Source organism: Heptranchias perlo, chromosome 13 (genome assembly GCF_035084215.1).
Source record: "Heptranchias perlo isolate sHepPer1 chromosome 13, sHepPer1.hap1, whole genome shotgun sequence".
NCBI lineage: Eukaryota > Metazoa > Chordata > Chondrichthyes > Hexanchiformes > Hexanchidae > Heptranchias > Heptranchias perlo.
Genome location: NC_090337.1, coordinates 11,761,611 through 11,777,922, shown reverse-complemented (window position 1 = coordinate 11,777,922; position 16,312 = coordinate 11,761,611). Strand labels below are relative to the sequence as shown.

The 16,312-nt window shown below is 41.7% G+C and overlaps 3 protein-coding genes across 8 annotated transcripts in view; 1 reads left to right on the top strand and 2 right to left on the bottom strand.

The window, feature by feature from the left end:
- LOC137331279 (mediator of RNA polymerase II transcription subunit 12-like protein) overlaps positions 1 to 16,312 on the top strand; it is a 482,895-nt gene that overhangs the window by 250,513 nt on the left and 216,070 nt on the right. The window lies entirely within an intron of this gene.
- Positions 7,186 to 7,992, bottom strand: LOC137331202 (P2Y purinoceptor 14-like). Its single transcript, XM_067994814.1, has one exon. The coding sequence runs from the start codon at positions 7,990 to 7,992 to the stop codon at positions 7,186 to 7,188; it is 807 nt and encodes a 268-aa protein (XP_067850915.1).
- On the bottom strand, positions 12,924 to 14,752 carry LOC137331006 (G-protein coupled receptor 87-like). The gene has a single exon (XM_067994597.1). It carries the CDS (start codon positions 14,625 to 14,627, stop codon positions 13,614 to 13,616), a length of 1,014 nt encoding a protein of 337 aa, XP_067850698.1. The 5' UTR covers positions 14,628 to 14,752; the 3' UTR covers positions 12,924 to 13,613.

Genomic DNA, 16,312 nt, shown 5'->3' with positions numbered 1-16,312 from the left:
TTTACTTCCCACTGACTTCCTGCATCGGTTCCCATCCCCCTGCCACTTTAGGCTGGTGATCTGCTTCACTGGTTTTCTGAAGGTGAAAATGAGCCCCATAGAGTTTAGGTTTGTACTTATGAGGAGCCATTAAAGAGTTAACGATCTCAGCCCTGCTGTGGTGGGTGCTACTAATTAAAGTTTGAGGATCTTCCAAGGGATAAAATCTAAGGAAGAGTTACCTCAAAATTCCTTTTTGTGAACTTCCTCTTAGTGGCAAGTTTCATTGACAGACTGAGGCCGAGTAGCAGCCCGCCTGTCTAGCGATGGGAACACTCAAGAATGATGAAGGGGAAAAGACATACTTTAAAAAAGGGAGTCTTGCCCTCACCTTGTGTGTGTGTAAAAAAAAAAGAAATTGAAACAAGGAAAAATGATTTGATTCATTGATTTAGACAATGTAGATTGTTTCTGAAAGATGGACCCATGAGGCTTGGTGTAGGAAGTAGCCTTGTTGGTAAAGGACAATATGAAAGCTGTCAAAAGGATAGATAGATATCATAGTGGAAAGACAAGAAATAGTAATTACAATCTACTATTGATGACCAGCTCTCGGTGCAGATAAATTTTCTCACGAACTTTGGACTGAGGCTCTTACAAACATGTCACATGGGATCCTGACAGCTTAAAGAGAGTGGGAAATTTTGATACCATCAATCTCGGATTGAGTTGAACCCAGATCGAAGAAGTGAAAGTGCAGATGTTGGGGACATTCTAAGATCAAAAATGTAGGCGAAATGTGTTAACCCACCAGACTAGTCTGTGGTTTTATCTTGTTTTTTTTGTTCCTATTTCTGCACGTTTATGTTTCTAAGTAAATTCGAAACCCAGTATTTATTGAAACACAGATTCTGGAGCTGGAGAATCTCGAACTAGGGTGCATAGACTCAGGATAAGGGGTCGGTGATTTAGGACTGAGATCAGGAGGAATTTCTTCACTCTCAGAGGGTTGTGAATCTTTGGAATTCTCTCCTCCAGAGGCCTGTGGATGCTCAGTCATTGAGTAGGCTGAGATCAATAGATTTTTGGACTCTAAGGTAATCAAGAGATATGAGGATCGAGTGGGAAAGTGGAGCTGAGGCCAAAGATCAGCCATGATCTTATTGAATTGCGGAGCAGGCTCGAGGGGTCATATGGCCTATTTCTTATGATCAATATGACAATCATAAGAACATAAGTAGTTTGTTTCTGCTTAGTGTTTCAGAGGGATCACATTAACTCTATGTATGGCATTGATTGGATCGGCACACTATATTAAGTAAAGTTAGGATCCTCTTCACTTCAAAAAGTTATTGGGAAGAAAAATGGGCAGATGAGCCAGTGGATAAATAATGGGAAATGTTCAAACAAGAGATGATTTGTGTTAAGACTAGACATATGCCCACGAAGAAATGGTGATCAAATGAAAACTGGAATTACTTGAATGAGTTGAGAAAAAACAATTAAAATGAGATTTTTTTAAAAAAGAGGCACAAGACAAATCCAGGGCTAGCACATGAAGAAATTTGGGTTGTTGCTTCCTCAAACAAGTTAAGCAGGTTGGTTAGAGAAGAACTTCCCCTTCTGAATCCACGATGACTGCTGTTTACTAGATTACTATTGATAGGCTAATTCTCACTTTGGCCCGGAATTTCCTGAAACAGCGTAACTGGTAAGTTACACTGAAATTTCCACCAATCATCTTGTCGGTGAATTGTGCTGAAATTTCCTGAGATTTTGATTATTATGAACTGGAATGTAAAAACTGGTGTAAAACAAGTGGAAATCAGCGTAAAGAGTCACCTGAAACTTACAACATATTCCTTCTTCAAGTACCTGATGAAAATTAAAGTTTGAATCAAGCAAATCATCATTTATGCACATTAGGCACCGAATGTTTCATAAGATTTTTAATGCAAACAATTCTGATGCCATGATGGTGCATCCAAAGATAGAGAAAATACATTTCGGTCTCCGTGAGGAGAAATTTGAAAAAATTGCTGAAAGTAACGTCATAAAACACCAGAAATATGACGTGTTGTTTTGCGGCTAAGATTTTAGGCGTAGATTTACAGCCCATTCAGAACTGTTATAAATTGAGGAAATTTGCACGATCTGCACTTTTGCTTGGAGGGTGGAGCTATGTTAATGAGTGGCAGAGGATTCCACTGGAGATTTTGGAGAACCAGTGCAAAAGATTGATGAAATTCGGGCGTCATTTTGGTTATCTCTGAGGGCATATTGCTCATGTTGTCTCTTGTGAATAACTGAGAAAGTAATTATTCAGAATATTCATTATCTTGTGGTCATCCTCTGTTTCAAACCTGTTTTTTGTCTTTCGTGGTTCTCACCTTTTCTCTGACCGAACTTTTAATGTTGAAGTACTGATGGAATTTCGTACTGTTATGTTTTGCCTCTGCAGCTGTGCTTTTTCCCCAGGTTTCCCTTTGCCCCTCGATCACCCTTTTAATGCTTCAGCACTGTGGAGATCTCCCATGGTGACAACGTTGTGCGGGAGAGCTTCTTCAAGAGGTTATCCCGCAAAAAACACCGGTAATAGTTACATCTGTGACAATATATGGTTCCCACCTGCAGGGGACTGGTCTCAACAGGTTGCCGGAGCATTTGGTGTTCAATTTTATGCAAGCAAATTGGAAATTGTCCAATTTAGTTTTTCATAAATTGTACCCACATTTGAATCTCTTTGTGTGGCTTAAATTTGTTACTTGGAAAATTGGAATGTTAGCGTTAGTTTTGGCGTGCAGAATTAGTGAATTGCAAACAGCTGTATTTAATTTGGCATTCTGTCCAAGTCTGTGGATTCGCTCATAGTTTTTACCTGACGTTGATTTGGGTCAAGAAATTGTCCCATTTCTCTTGTTCACTGCCATACAAGACTGAGCGGAAACGCCATCGTCACTATGTAGATTCTTGCAGAGCTTCATGATATTTCGCTTTTCGTACTGCAATTTGGAAATTGTCGACAGTTATAATGTGGGGCAGGCTTAATGGACCAGCTGGTCTTTTCTTGCCCCTCATTTTGATATGTTTGTCTTTATTTTCTTTAAAGGCAAAGACAAAAGCTAAACTGGTAATCACGTGGTTGACAGCTGGATGGTTGGTCGAGCCCATCTTGTACTGCTGCCATCTGTAGGGAGGGTTGCCCGGGCCCCAGTTAAACATCATTGCACTTGCTTCTTGATAATCTGTCAGCCAGATGTCTATTGATGGCACATGCAAGAGTGCAATCCACATTTGCTGACTAGTTAAATTGTCTCAACTGCAGCATATGCCAACAACCTTAGTGGATTGATCCAGGCAGCTGGTGTAATACCACTTTCACAAGGTCTCCTTCTCCTAAACTGTACTGCTTTCGTATCCCCTTCGTGTGCTTCGAGAATGTAAAATGAAAAAGGTAGATTAACCTGCTTTGCAGAATGTTCTTCATTTTTCAAATGATTTGCATTCTGTCGATACTCCACAATCCCACTCATCGATTTGCAGGGTATATGTTTTGGGAGAGGTTGGGGGCAAATAGTCAGTTTCTGTCTAGCTTCATGGCAAAGCAAACAAGTGCACTGGTGCAAGGCCTGGGTCTTCATATCACCCGAGAGAAGGTGTCCATGGGTGAGACTACCAATCTGCAACGTGGTGATGAGATTTAGAAATGCACGCACAGCATGTGAGCAACCTGTATTTGTCTGGCTGTGGGTGCGCTGAGCTCTCACTGTACCCATACAGGCCAGTGGTGTGGTTATTGATCCTGGTGGCCTGTAAAGACCACTTGCACTGAAATGTAATCACAAAATCATGAGCCAGAATGGAGGCCGCGAGTTGGAATGGCAAAGTATGATCAGGTGCGACACTTCTCATAAACTGACTTTTAAAAAATTTGTATACAGTCTGCCTCTCCTTCCAATTACAGAATAGGAGCAAAATATTGTGGAAAAAAATATGAGAACATTTGAATGAAGCCTGAAGGTTTGTTCCAAGTGCACCAGCAGCCATTCGGTACTCGGCCCAAGTGGCCCCTTCATGTGAGCGTAGACTGTGAGACTTAACCGCCTCGATCAACTGTGAGAGATCTCACATCAGAGCATTCCTGTCCTTGCCTGTGTTTTCCAGCAGGGGCCACTGGACAGCAACTGAGATCTGAATTCTTAACTAATTTTTTTTTCTTCCCTGGATTGTAACTACTTTGGTAAGATCAGCTAATTCAACACAGACTTAAGGGTTGAATCTGCGACCTTCTGGGTCTGTATAGCTGAACACAGCACTGGGTGGTGCATTTACTCACTGATCTATTCTGTTTCCGCATTTCACAGGCTGCTACACAGAGTTGAAGAGATGCAATCAGATTTTCATTTCCTTACAATGTTTTTATATTAAGTCACAAAATCAAAATTAATTTTCACTTTGGGTTTTTGTCTTTAGTCCAGTTGTGGTTGTGCAGCGAGAGGCAGTGTGTATTAATGCATATCTTTTTGCAGCAACGGATAATTAATTGCATGTTCCTTATATATTTCCAAGAAACGTTTTGAGAGTGGAATCAATAGAATTATCAGACAGTAAGTGAATGAGTCAAACTAAGCATGAGCCTGCAAACTGGCCCTGGTTAGTTAAAACATTTGCCTGAGGAAGGAGGAAATCTCCGAAAGCTTGTGAATTTAAAATAAAATTGCTGGACTATAACTTGGTGTTGTAAAATTGTTTACAGTTATAAAGTGGATAGATAGAGCCGAGTGTAAACCCATTTTGCAGTGCTTGTATTAATTTGCTAATGTTCCACGGTGAATGTTGGACTCAGAATTGGTTGCTTACAACAAGTGACTGTCTCCTGCTCAAGCTCATTTAATCTGGCAAGCTTGTCATTTACTCCAGATTCATAGAAATTACTGCCACGAGTAGGCAATTCAGCCCATCACGCTGGGGTTCTTGAATGGAAGCTGTCTGGTGTAATCCCATTTCCCTGCCCTGTACCCATATACTTTGATATTTTTTATTTTCAAATCCTGATCTAATGCTCTTTTAAATGATAGTTTGGATCACTTCTTCTAATCTGGAGGGACAAAACTGTTGGGACGTGGCATTTTTCTTACTGAGCTCCAGATAGCACTGCCGAGTAGGATAGTCCTGATAATCAGTGTAAAGCTGAGCAGGAATCCGTTCTTCTGAGCTACAAGATCTTAGGTACTGCTGGAGTTTAAATAACTCTGGCACACTTGGGGGGCCAACCATGTCATAGCTCTACCAAAGAGCACCTAAGCGCTCAACACTTGTCCAAGCGGAATGTGTTCCTATGGAGAATGTGTGTGCACTCCACATGACACAGAAATAGAAACTCTGCCATTGGTGTAGGTTTCTCCAGCTGAGTTGGAGACTCTTAAATGTGATGATGGGATTCCGCATGTGGTAGACACCGAGCTGTGCAAATAAAGAACGTTTTATAATGAACAGAAAGCAAAATACTGCAGATGCTGGAAAACTGAAACAAAACCAGAAAGCACTCCGCTCCTGACAGCACCTGACAGAACAGAGGAAGGGTTCACGATCCGAACATCAACTTGTGTGTCCTGGACAAATGCTGTCTGACTTATTGAGTGTATCCAAAATTTCAAATAAGAGTTTCTGCCTCAATTTCCACTGTATAAAGCGTGTTCTAATAACCCTGTGTGAAAAAATTCTTCTAACTTCCTCCTTCATTCTTCTCGTGAAATTCCTGAGTCTAAGTCCCTTTGTTACCAATTTGGCAAACGGTAGAAATAATCTATCACTATTTACCTTCTGAATACTCTTGAGACTTGTGAAAGATCCCAGCCCCCTTAACTTTTGTTGCAATGATAAAAGCCCTAATTGTTTGAATCTTAATGTAAGTGAATCTTTGTTGTATATTTTCTATAACCCTAATGATCATCCTATAATTGGGCACCTAAAATTGCATGCAGTGCTCCAACTGCGGCCTAACCAATATCTTTAACTTTTATATATCCCTGGACCCTGGCTCTATGTCCCTGGATCTCTCTGTTCCACTCTGTTAAGGGCTTTTGAGTTATATTTCCTTTCATGGTTTTTCCTAAATGGTACTATTTCATTTTTTTTTCTGCATTAAATTGTATCTGCCACCCAGCTGACCACTTCACGACCTCAGGTTGTTCCAAAGTGCTTCAAAACCAATTCAGTACTGTTGTAATGTGGGGTAACGTGATAGCCAATTTGGGCACAGTATGGTCCCATAAAGAGCCATGAGCTAAATGACCAGATCATCTGTTTAGGGTATTGGATGAGGGATAAATATTGGGCAGGACACACGGGGCAACTCGACTGCTCTTCTTCAGATAGTGACATGGGATCTCTTGTGTGCAGCAGAGATGGAAGATGGGGCCTCAGTTTAACATCTCCCCTGAAAGATGGCACCTCCGACAGTGCAGCATTCCCTCAGGACTGCACTGAAGAGTCAGCTCAGTTTATGGGCTCAAGCCTCTGGAGTGGAGCATGAACCCACAATCGTCTGACTCGGGTGAGAGTGCTAAGTGGCTTACCACTTAGCTTTACAATATGGAAGGTGTGCAGATGAAACAATTGCAAACGGCACTACATAGCAACCTGGAGGTGGTACTGTGGCCAATTTAAAGGTTATGTTTTTCACACTTCGTGACCAAATTACTTTTATCCACATTCATGTTCATCTCTTTTTCTTAAAAAGAACAGGGAAGGAATGACAAAGCACATGACATCTGTTCAGGTGTTGAAAATTCATGAAAGTAAACTACAAGCTATTGCTAGAACACTTTAAGGGAAAGAAAATTGACCCTTCTGGATGGGTAGAGAGGTACGCAACACTTTCATGTCGGAAAGCCAACTGTTTCAACCCAAGTTGAGGTTTTTGATGGAGGTTGTGATGACACTTTGCTGCAGGCATGTAGGTATGGTGCAGTAAATAGTTGGCTTAGCATTTGTAGTAGAAGCTAATGATTTGGTTGAGGGAGTTTTTATATCAAAAGCAACTTGGAGACCAGTGGTTTGTTGGAGCTGGGAGATCAATTGGACATGTTATTTGGCAGCAATTTCTTGCTTCTCACTTCAGACAGATCTGCAATGAAGCTTCTTTGTACTCACGTATTTTTAAATAGCAGCTTGTTGCGATTTGGGTTTGTTGGAGCTGGATTATTATGTGCACGTCTCATTTGACAGTGATTTCTTGTGTCTGTCCTTAGACATTTCTATACCAAGGTATCGTTGCACTTGCATCTTTTTAAATAGCAGCTTAGTGAATGATTTGCACAGCAGGAGGTAGAGGACTGGATCAAGCCAAATGTTACATGCGCACAGTAGCAGTGTGGCCTCCTTTGCATAATGCAGTATATTGTATGTTGTACAGTTTCTCTTATCTAGTCGGCTGTTATCGTACGGGAGTCTGATGAATTGATACGGCACAAAGCAGATGATGAAGACGGCTATGATGCTGAATATGTTACGATTAGCTTTCTTTTTCACATTGCTGGAATCCTTTTGGAATTTTTGGTCGGACCAATATATTTTTTTTACGATGGCCGAATAACACACAATGAGCAACACAAAAGTGATCCAGAAAATAACTTTGCATTTTAAAACTATAAAATGGTGCCAAGTTACACCCAGTTTACTTTTCAACTGCAGACACCGTGCCGCAGTTTTCTCTGTTGGGATTTTGTTTGTCAAAATGATGCTTGGTAGCGCAAAGCCCGTCATGAGGACCCAGCAACTCGCACATATGACCTTGGCAAATGTGACCTTTTGCACAGTGAGTCTTTTACTGGGCTGTACAATTTTCAGATACCTGTCAAAACTGATCAGGCCGAGGAATATTATGCTCAGAGTGGAAGGACCGCCTTTGTCACTGTGGGATTGCGCAAGTCTCTGCAGTTGGTGGTGTTGGGAGAATCTGTGCTCGTATTCATTTCTGTACTTTTCTCCAAATAGGGAAGAAAAAAACATGTTGAAATTGGAAAGATTTTTCGGAAAATAACTTTGTGTTACAGTATATGAAAAATTTGTCAACTAAGGTGTCTTTGGACCTATGGTTCCCAACAGCTCTCCACCACTGGGATTTTTTCTCATGTCGTTGCTGTTTGCACCCTCTCTGTGGGAGGTTATCTGTCTTCTCCAGCTTAGGGACCTCGAGGAATTGGAGTTAAACCTTGTGTCCCTCCACGTATTGGTGCCTGCATTGGTGCATTACCGGGCTGCTGTTTCCATCACCCTGTTTTTTGCTGCTTTTTTCTGCCAGTTTTCTCCACTCTTTCCCAAATGTTCTCTGGCACCTCGCCCAATTCTCAGAAGTGGCAACCTTGTCTGCTTCTCTCTTCTCCCCCACCCCAGCCCAGAGGTCCTGAGGTCGGTTATAGCATCTACACCGTTGCATCAGATGAGTTCCAGTATTTGGAGATTGAACCTTTCCTCTCCTGGCATGTGTGCCTCGGCTACCCACCCCCTTAATCCGGAAGGTCCAAGATTAATGCAATATAGAATTACAGGCAAACAGGGCTCAAATACGTCAGAATAGAGTTCATCCATATTTTAAGCATCAAAACGAAATCTAGTGAATCCATAGACCGATCTTTTGTTTTTTCACATTCATGCGCTCCCATTCTTTGGATTTAACTCTTATCTGGAACTGCAACTCTTGTTTTCTCTACTGCTTGAATAATCCTGCAATTCAATTGTCAGACCTTGAAATTTGTTTTTGTTGTGTATTCACATCCGAATTGATGTCACCAAGTCTTTTCATAAAGTGGAGATGCCGGTGATGGACTGGGGTGGACAAATGTAAGGAGTCGCACAGCACCAGGTTATAGTCCAACAGCTTTATTTGAAATCACAAGCTTTCGGAGCTTCACCTGACGAAGGAGCAAAGCTCCGTAAGCCTGTGATTTCAAATAAAGCTGTTGGACTATAACCTGATGTTGTGCGACTCCTTACATCTTTTCATAAAGACATTACTTCTTACGACCTCAAAACCGTAGAACTGCTTCCTTGCATAATCCATCTTTTGCATTCTTTGAACGACTGTGTCAGGAATTCTGACTAGTACTTCCACCACAAGTATTAACTTGCCTTTCGCTTTCAGAAACTGACTGACCTCTATTTCCAACATACTGGGGTAGATTTTCAACTTACTGCCTTGGCGTAAAACAGGCTCTGCCCTTTATGGAAACCGCCCGATTTTCATTTGCATTGGTTTGTTTTACACCTCAACAAGTTGAAAATTGACCCCATTGTGTTTTTGCATTCTCTCCTATTCTTTCTAACTTTGGCCCTGTACTATTACAATGGTACCAATGAACATCCCCAGTTTTAACGTTTTATTTTTTTAAAAAATCGAAAAATGAGCACTTACTTGGATCACCTTCAGATCTTGGTCCTTCCCACAAAACTTTCCAGCCGATCCTTTCAGTAACTCTATCTTATGTCAGCGCACAATTCCAACATGTGTAAGTCGACCTAAAACTGATGAAGCTGTATCTTAAGTAGAAGAAAGTAGGTCCAAGCCCTTCATTGAAGGCGTTACGTTCATTTTGTGATATGTAGAGTAACTGTGAAGATGAACAAGCAGATGCCAGTTGTTACTTCTGTCACCGTTGGCTGATGTCAGAAATGTTAGTCAGCAGTAATATTTTTGAGGAAGTTACTATTTCCTGTTTTTAGCCTGTAGGATAAGAAATAGGGATACTGTTCAACACACAGGAGATGTGGCAATGGTGTTCAGCATCTCCCAGTAATATTTGGGCCCTTTTGTCAATCTTTTCTTTGGACTAAGAGGAGAATACGTAACCTTTCAGTCCTGGAACTTTCGTAATGGGGTAACCTGGTGGAACAGATGGTCCACCCATTGTCGAACCTGTTGGATTTTCTTTCCGTTGAAATCACAGCTGATGAATTACTCTTGAACTGCAAATTTTTGATGCAGTTAATAGGTTAGACTAGTGAATAATTTGTTGAAGTTGTTATTTTGTGTTTTTTATTTTACACACCAGATATTTTCCTTGGGTTCAGTGCCACAGACCATTCCCTAGGACCTGGAGTGTGTCTTTACCAATATCTAAGTGATTGTAGTGCGCCCCAGGATCAAACAGAGATTGCTCATTGTTGTATTGTAGCTGAATGTACCACATACCCTTCATGATTTCCTTACATTCAGTAGATGAAAGAATTCCACCAGATCATGGCGTTGGCTCTATACAACTAATCAGATTTATTTAACAGATAAATGATCAGTATTAAGTGAAAACAGTGGGTTTATAATAATTAAAGCTTTAGTATTCTCATAATATCGGAAACAACAAAGCCACTTCCCCTGCAGTAAGCCTCCGTATTAATCGGAACCTTGAAACACAGTTTGTTATAATGCAGTCTTTGGCTTGTCCCTATTCCTGCTGGCTTCAGACTGACGCAGAAGGTCAGCCTCAGCTGTATCATCCAAAATCCTTTGACGTTGCACCAAAACACAGGATACGTACAACGCATGTCTCATTATATTATGTTTGCCCACACAAATAGAGCCGCCAATCAAAGACCTACGGGATACTGGTCTTCATATTGAATGGATGGGTCCCCTTACCTGTGACAAACAGCCCTGCGTCCCGCCTGATTGCTGCTGTGACATTATAATTGCCACCTGTCTGCAACAGCATTTATGGGAAAGAATGGATCTGGTCTCACTTCCTCTCTCCCACATCCCCCCCACCCACCCAACACACACACACTTCCTCTCATAACCATTTCAAGATGCTCCTTGTCCTCACCTTCTATCTCACCAGCCTTTGCATTTGCCAGATTAGAATGATACCATTACCAAACACCCCCCCCCCCCCCGTCTCCTCCCCATTTACAAACGGGAGGGATGCGCTGTCCGTGCATCCTGGTTCACTCCTCCACCGCTCCAACTTGTAGCTGCTCTTCAGGTACCTCTGGCACTTTCACAGCTGATTACATAGAATTAACAGGCCATTCAGCCCAACTGGTCTGTGCCGGTGTTTATGCTCCACACGAACCTCCTCCCACCTTACTTGATTTCACCTTATCAGCATAAACTTCTATTCCTTTCTCCCTTGTGTACTTAATCTAGCTTCACCTTAAATGCATCTATATTATCTGCCTCAATCACTCCTTGTGGTAGCAAGTTCCACATTCTAAACACTCTCTGGGCAAAGAAGTTTCTCCTAAATTCCTTATTGGATTTATTAGTGACTCTCTTATTTTTGTTTTGCTTAATGTTTTGGTTGAAACATTAGTTTTGGTCACCCCCACAAGTGAAAATATCTTCTCTACGCCTACATCTGTCCATCCACCTTCTTCCACACCATTGTCAGCTTTGACACTTTGTTGTCAGCTTTACAGCCAATGAAGTACTCTTGAAGTGTAGTCACTGTTGTAATATAGGAAACGTGGCAGCCAATTTGCACATCGAAAGGTCCCACAAATCTGTTTTTTAGTGATATTGGTTGAAGGATAAATATTGGCCAGGACAACATGGAAAACTCCATTGCTCTTCTTCGAAATAGTGCTGTGGGGTGTTTTACGTCCGCCCGAGAGGGCAGATGGGGCCTCGGTTTAACATCTCATCCGTAACACGGCACCTCCGACTATCAGTACTGCACTGGAGTGCCAGCCTAGATTTTGCGCTCAAGTTTCTGAAGTGGGACTTGAACCCATCCCATCGGACTCAGAAGCCAGAATTGGAGGTGCGCAGATGGTTGTAAGGCTGAAGGATGTTACAGAGATAGGGAGGGGCGAGGCCATGGAGGGATTTGAAAACAAGGATGAGTATTTTAAAATCGAGATGTTGCCGGACCGGGAGCCAATGTAGGTCAGCGAGCACAGGGGTGATGGGTGAACGGGACTTGGTGTGAGTTAGGATATGGGCAGCAGAGTTTTGTATGAACTCAAGTTTACGGAGGGTGCTAGGTGCAACAACAGCTTGCATTTATGTAGCACCTTTAACATAGGATAACGTCCCAAGGCATTTCACAGGAGCGCAAGCAGACAAAAATTGACACTGAGCCAAAGAAGGAAATATTCAGATGGGTGACCTCGTTAAAACCTACCTCTTTGACCATGCTTTTAGAGCTTATAAGAAGCACTTTCAACCAAATATTAAAGGGAAACAATACTGTCAGGCAGAGAGAGAAGAATATTTTTAATCTTAAGTACCCCCATCTCCTGTCATAGCTGTACGAATTTAAAGGAAAAATTGGTAGATAAGAGAGCTTAGATGTCAGCTTTGGCTCAGTGGTAGCACTCTTTGAGTTGGAAGGTCGCGCTGCACTGTCGAAGGTGCCATCTTTTGGATGAGACATTAAACTGAGTTTTCATCTGTTGTCTCAAGATCCAATGGCACTATTCAAAGAAGAGCAGGGGAGTTGTCCTGGCCCTGTTTATCCCATAACCAACACCTTGCAACAGTTTAATTGATCATTTATCTGATTGCTGTTTGTGGGATCTTGCTGTCTGCAAATTGGCTGCCGCATTTCCTACACTGCAAAAGTAACTACACTTCAAAAGTAATTCATTGGTTGTAAAGTGCTATGGGACGTCCTGAGGTTTTGAAAGGCGCTATATAAATCCAAGTTCTTTCATTACAAGCCAGTTGTAGTTATTCTGGGTGAAATTCTTACAACTGCAGTATCAGTTCGAGGAATAATTTTGCAACATTTTTGCAATTGACTTGTGTTTTTGAAATTGTTTTTTTTTAATTGTGTGACATTACAGAAACATTCCATTCGTTCAGTAGTTAATTATCATTTCAATTGCATCAGACACTTTTTAGCAATATGAGAATTTTAATGAATTATATATAATACATTACAATAAGACATTGAGAAGATGTAGCACACATGCAAGGACTGCATGAAACTCACAAAATGCTTCTGGTTGAGCTTCAATGTTCATTTCATTGGCAGAAGGTCCATATAGCACAGGATTGTAAAAACTATGATGTTTACTGTACTGCCAACAGGAATGTTTCAGTGGCCTTTTATGGAATCATACCACACAGAAGGAGGCCATTCGGTCCATCGTGCCTGTGCCGGCTCTTGAACGAGCTATCCAATTAGTCCAACTCCCCTGCTCTTTCCCCATAGCCCTGCAAATTTTTCCTCTTCAATTATATATCCAATTATGCTAATGTTTTGTCGAAGCCTAACATCACAATCAATCTCGCGTTGGAGTGTCAACATCAGGAAATCTGTAAACATACTGCAGCTGTGGATGGGACACAGATATGTGCCTGCAAATTCCCCACACAGAGTCTCTGATTTCATTCGTGGTACTGTAGGGAATTGTCAAGTGCAGGCCAGGCACTTCCGCATAGGAAGAGGGAGGGACACAAAATAGAATCAGTAGACAATTTTATTAGTTACGTTTATGTAGGGTCCTTTCGCTTGTAAGGAACCTGTTTTTTAATAGCATTCCCATGCCATCTTTGGTTGGAGAACAACAGCGTTGAACCCGGGAACAGCCAACCTCCTACGGTCACGTGAATAGAGGTCCAGAGGTGCTTGGAGCAGCAGGTCTACCACGTGCTACAGATGGAGGAAAGTTTCCTTCCAAGTAACTGCTTACATAGTGTTCTCACAGTATGTCCGAACATTGGACCTTTCATAATTATGAGATAGCTGTGGGCCAGCAATTTTCATTTTAATGTTGAACTTCTTCAGTAACAATTCACGGAATGATTTGCACATGAAGAAGTAAATAATCGGGTCGAGGCATCCATTGCAAGCGGCCAGGAATTGTGTGATTTCTTTCCCGTGAAACAAGATATTTTCAACTGTGCAGTTGAATATCGAATCTATCTGACTGACTGTGAATGGCGCTCTCCAAAGGTGATAAGGCACAAAGCAAATGAAAAATACAGCGACCACACAGGCTATGTTTTGGTTAGTCTTACTGTTTTTCTTGATGGAAGACTTGAATTTTTTATTAGATTTGTGGATTTCCTTCGCTATGAAGAAGTAGCAAACAATTAGAACCATAAATCCAGCAAAGAATATTCCAATGCCGATGTAGACCACCGCCTGGTGCCAGTGCTTCCCCAGAGAACTCTTAAGCGAGGCGCAGTGTTTCACGTTCCTTGGGGTCGCCTGTTTGTTGGTTAGAATCATGTTCGGAACCCCCAAAGTTAACATGAAGAGCCACACCCCTGCTGAGAATATCCTTGCGCAGTTAGTGTCGTGCAATATGGAGTTTCCAAATGGTTTCATGATTTTCAGGCACCTGTCCAGACTGATCAGGCTGAGAAAGAGGAGGCTGGCGTACATGTTCAGATAGAAAACTACAGCTGAGTAACGGCACACAAACCAGGTCAGTTGCCAGGGCAGGAGCTCCGAATCACTGAGTATTTTAAATGGAAATGTGAATGTCATTAACAAGTCGGCAACGATCAGGTTTTTAAGGTAGAAAACAAAGCTCCTCGTTTTCTTGATCTTGAAGAATATCCAGATCGCCAGACTGTTTAGCGTAAAGCTTATGAAGAAGATGATGGAGTAGAGTATTGGGTAAACTACTTCAGTAATCCAACTGTCCCTTGAACACAACCTACGGTTTGAAGTTATATTGTGCGTTGCATTCATTTCTTCGCGCTAAATCCTTGAGGGGGAGAGGAGCAAGAGTTAGAGTAATCGTGGCAGACTGGGTAAAACAAATTTTAAGCAGAATCTTCATGCCTTAAATGTAAACGTGAAATGCACTGCAGGTACTTCAGCATCTGGAAAGAGAAAAGACAGGTGAATGTTTTTCGGTTTAGACCCTCTGTTGACCGCGCTGCTGTGTATTTATTTACACTTGCAGTTTTCAAAAATGTTTGTTACTGAACATTCTTAATAAATATCTGGAATAAAGAATGTTATGATCAATGTATCTTCCTCTGTCTGTGGCCACTCCATGCCAAGACCACTGCTACCAATTGGATAGGGAGGTGACCTGCTCTCAGCTCTCTCCAGTTTCCATGACCATCTCCTGGGAAGTGCATCAAAGCATCTGGGATCACTCTTGCTCTTCCCTTTTCAGTTTAATGTTTTTACATTGTCCATTTCTGTTTAAATGTAATATTTGACACCATCAGAGGCTTATAACCTTGAAGTAATTGAGTGCAGCAGTGTGAAGGAAGTGAACCAACAATAAAAGTTCAATCAATTACCCAGGACCATTCAAATTTCTTGTCTTTCCAGTGGTTAATTTAACTCTCTAACAGTTTAACAGCCATGGCTCAGTGGGTGGCACTCTCGCCTCTGAGTCAGAAGGTTGTGGGTTCAAGTACCACTGCAGAGACTTGAGCACAAAATTTAGGCTGACACCTCAGTGCAGTACTGAGGAAGTGCTGCACTGTCAGAGGTGCAGTCTTTTGGATGAGACGTTAAACCGAGGCCCCATCTGCCCTCTCAGGTGGATGTAAAAGATCCCATAGAGCTATTTTGAGAGTTCTCCCAATATTTGGGAGAGTCCTGGCCAATATTTATCCCTCAACTAACATAATTAAAACAGATTATCTGGTTATTATCTCATTGCTGTCCACAAATTGGCTGCCGCATTTCCTACATTACTTCAGTGACTACACTTCAAAAGTACTTCATTGGCTGTAGAGCGCTTTGGGATGTCCTAAGGTCTTGAAAGGCGCTTTATAAATGCAAAGCTTTCTTTCTTCCTTTCTCGTGCACTGTTAGGCTCAGTAACACATCCAAGCCAGTGTCGCTGATGATCTCAGTACTCAGTTTCTGTACAAATATTCCAAAAACAGCGACAATAGAAAAGGTATCACATAGACTAACAGCAGGGTGCAGACAGAGGCTACAGTAGGACGGACAAAAGATGTTTCAGCAGTTTGACCCTGGTGGTTACTTGGGGTACAGTAATGCAAGTAAATTGTATTGGGGTGTGTTAAACGTAATTAGAGTTACTGGTATCCTTTTGACTTTTAAGAGGAAATAATGAAGAGAATGTTTCTAAAGAAAAATACTTGGGCCTAGAGTTTCATGCGGGGCTGCAAACCAGAAGTTGCACCCGAAGTTATGCCCATTCTTGCGCCCAGTCTGCCGATGTCAAGTTACGCTCAAATTTCCTGCCAATCTCATTAGCACGTGCTTAAATGTAAAAATGAGTGTCAATCAGTGGAAAAAAAATCAAGGCCCAAGGAAAGCACTGAACTCTCACCATATAATTCTTCAAGTATGAAAATTTAAATTTTAACCATCATTCAGGCACAGTAGTCACACCATGTTTAAGAACTTGCAATCTGGGAAGCTTTTCAGCTTTTAATGTG

What these genes read in the sequence shown, in the direction of transcription:
- LOC137331202 (XM_067994814.1), bottom strand. Translation starts at nt 7,992, where the DNA reads ATGTTTTTTTCTTCCCTATTTGGAGAAAAGTACAGAAATGAATACGAG.
- LOC137331006 (XM_067994597.1), bottom strand. Translation starts at nt 14,627, where the DNA reads ATGAATGCAACGCACAATATAACTTCAAACCGTAGGTTGTGTTCAAGG.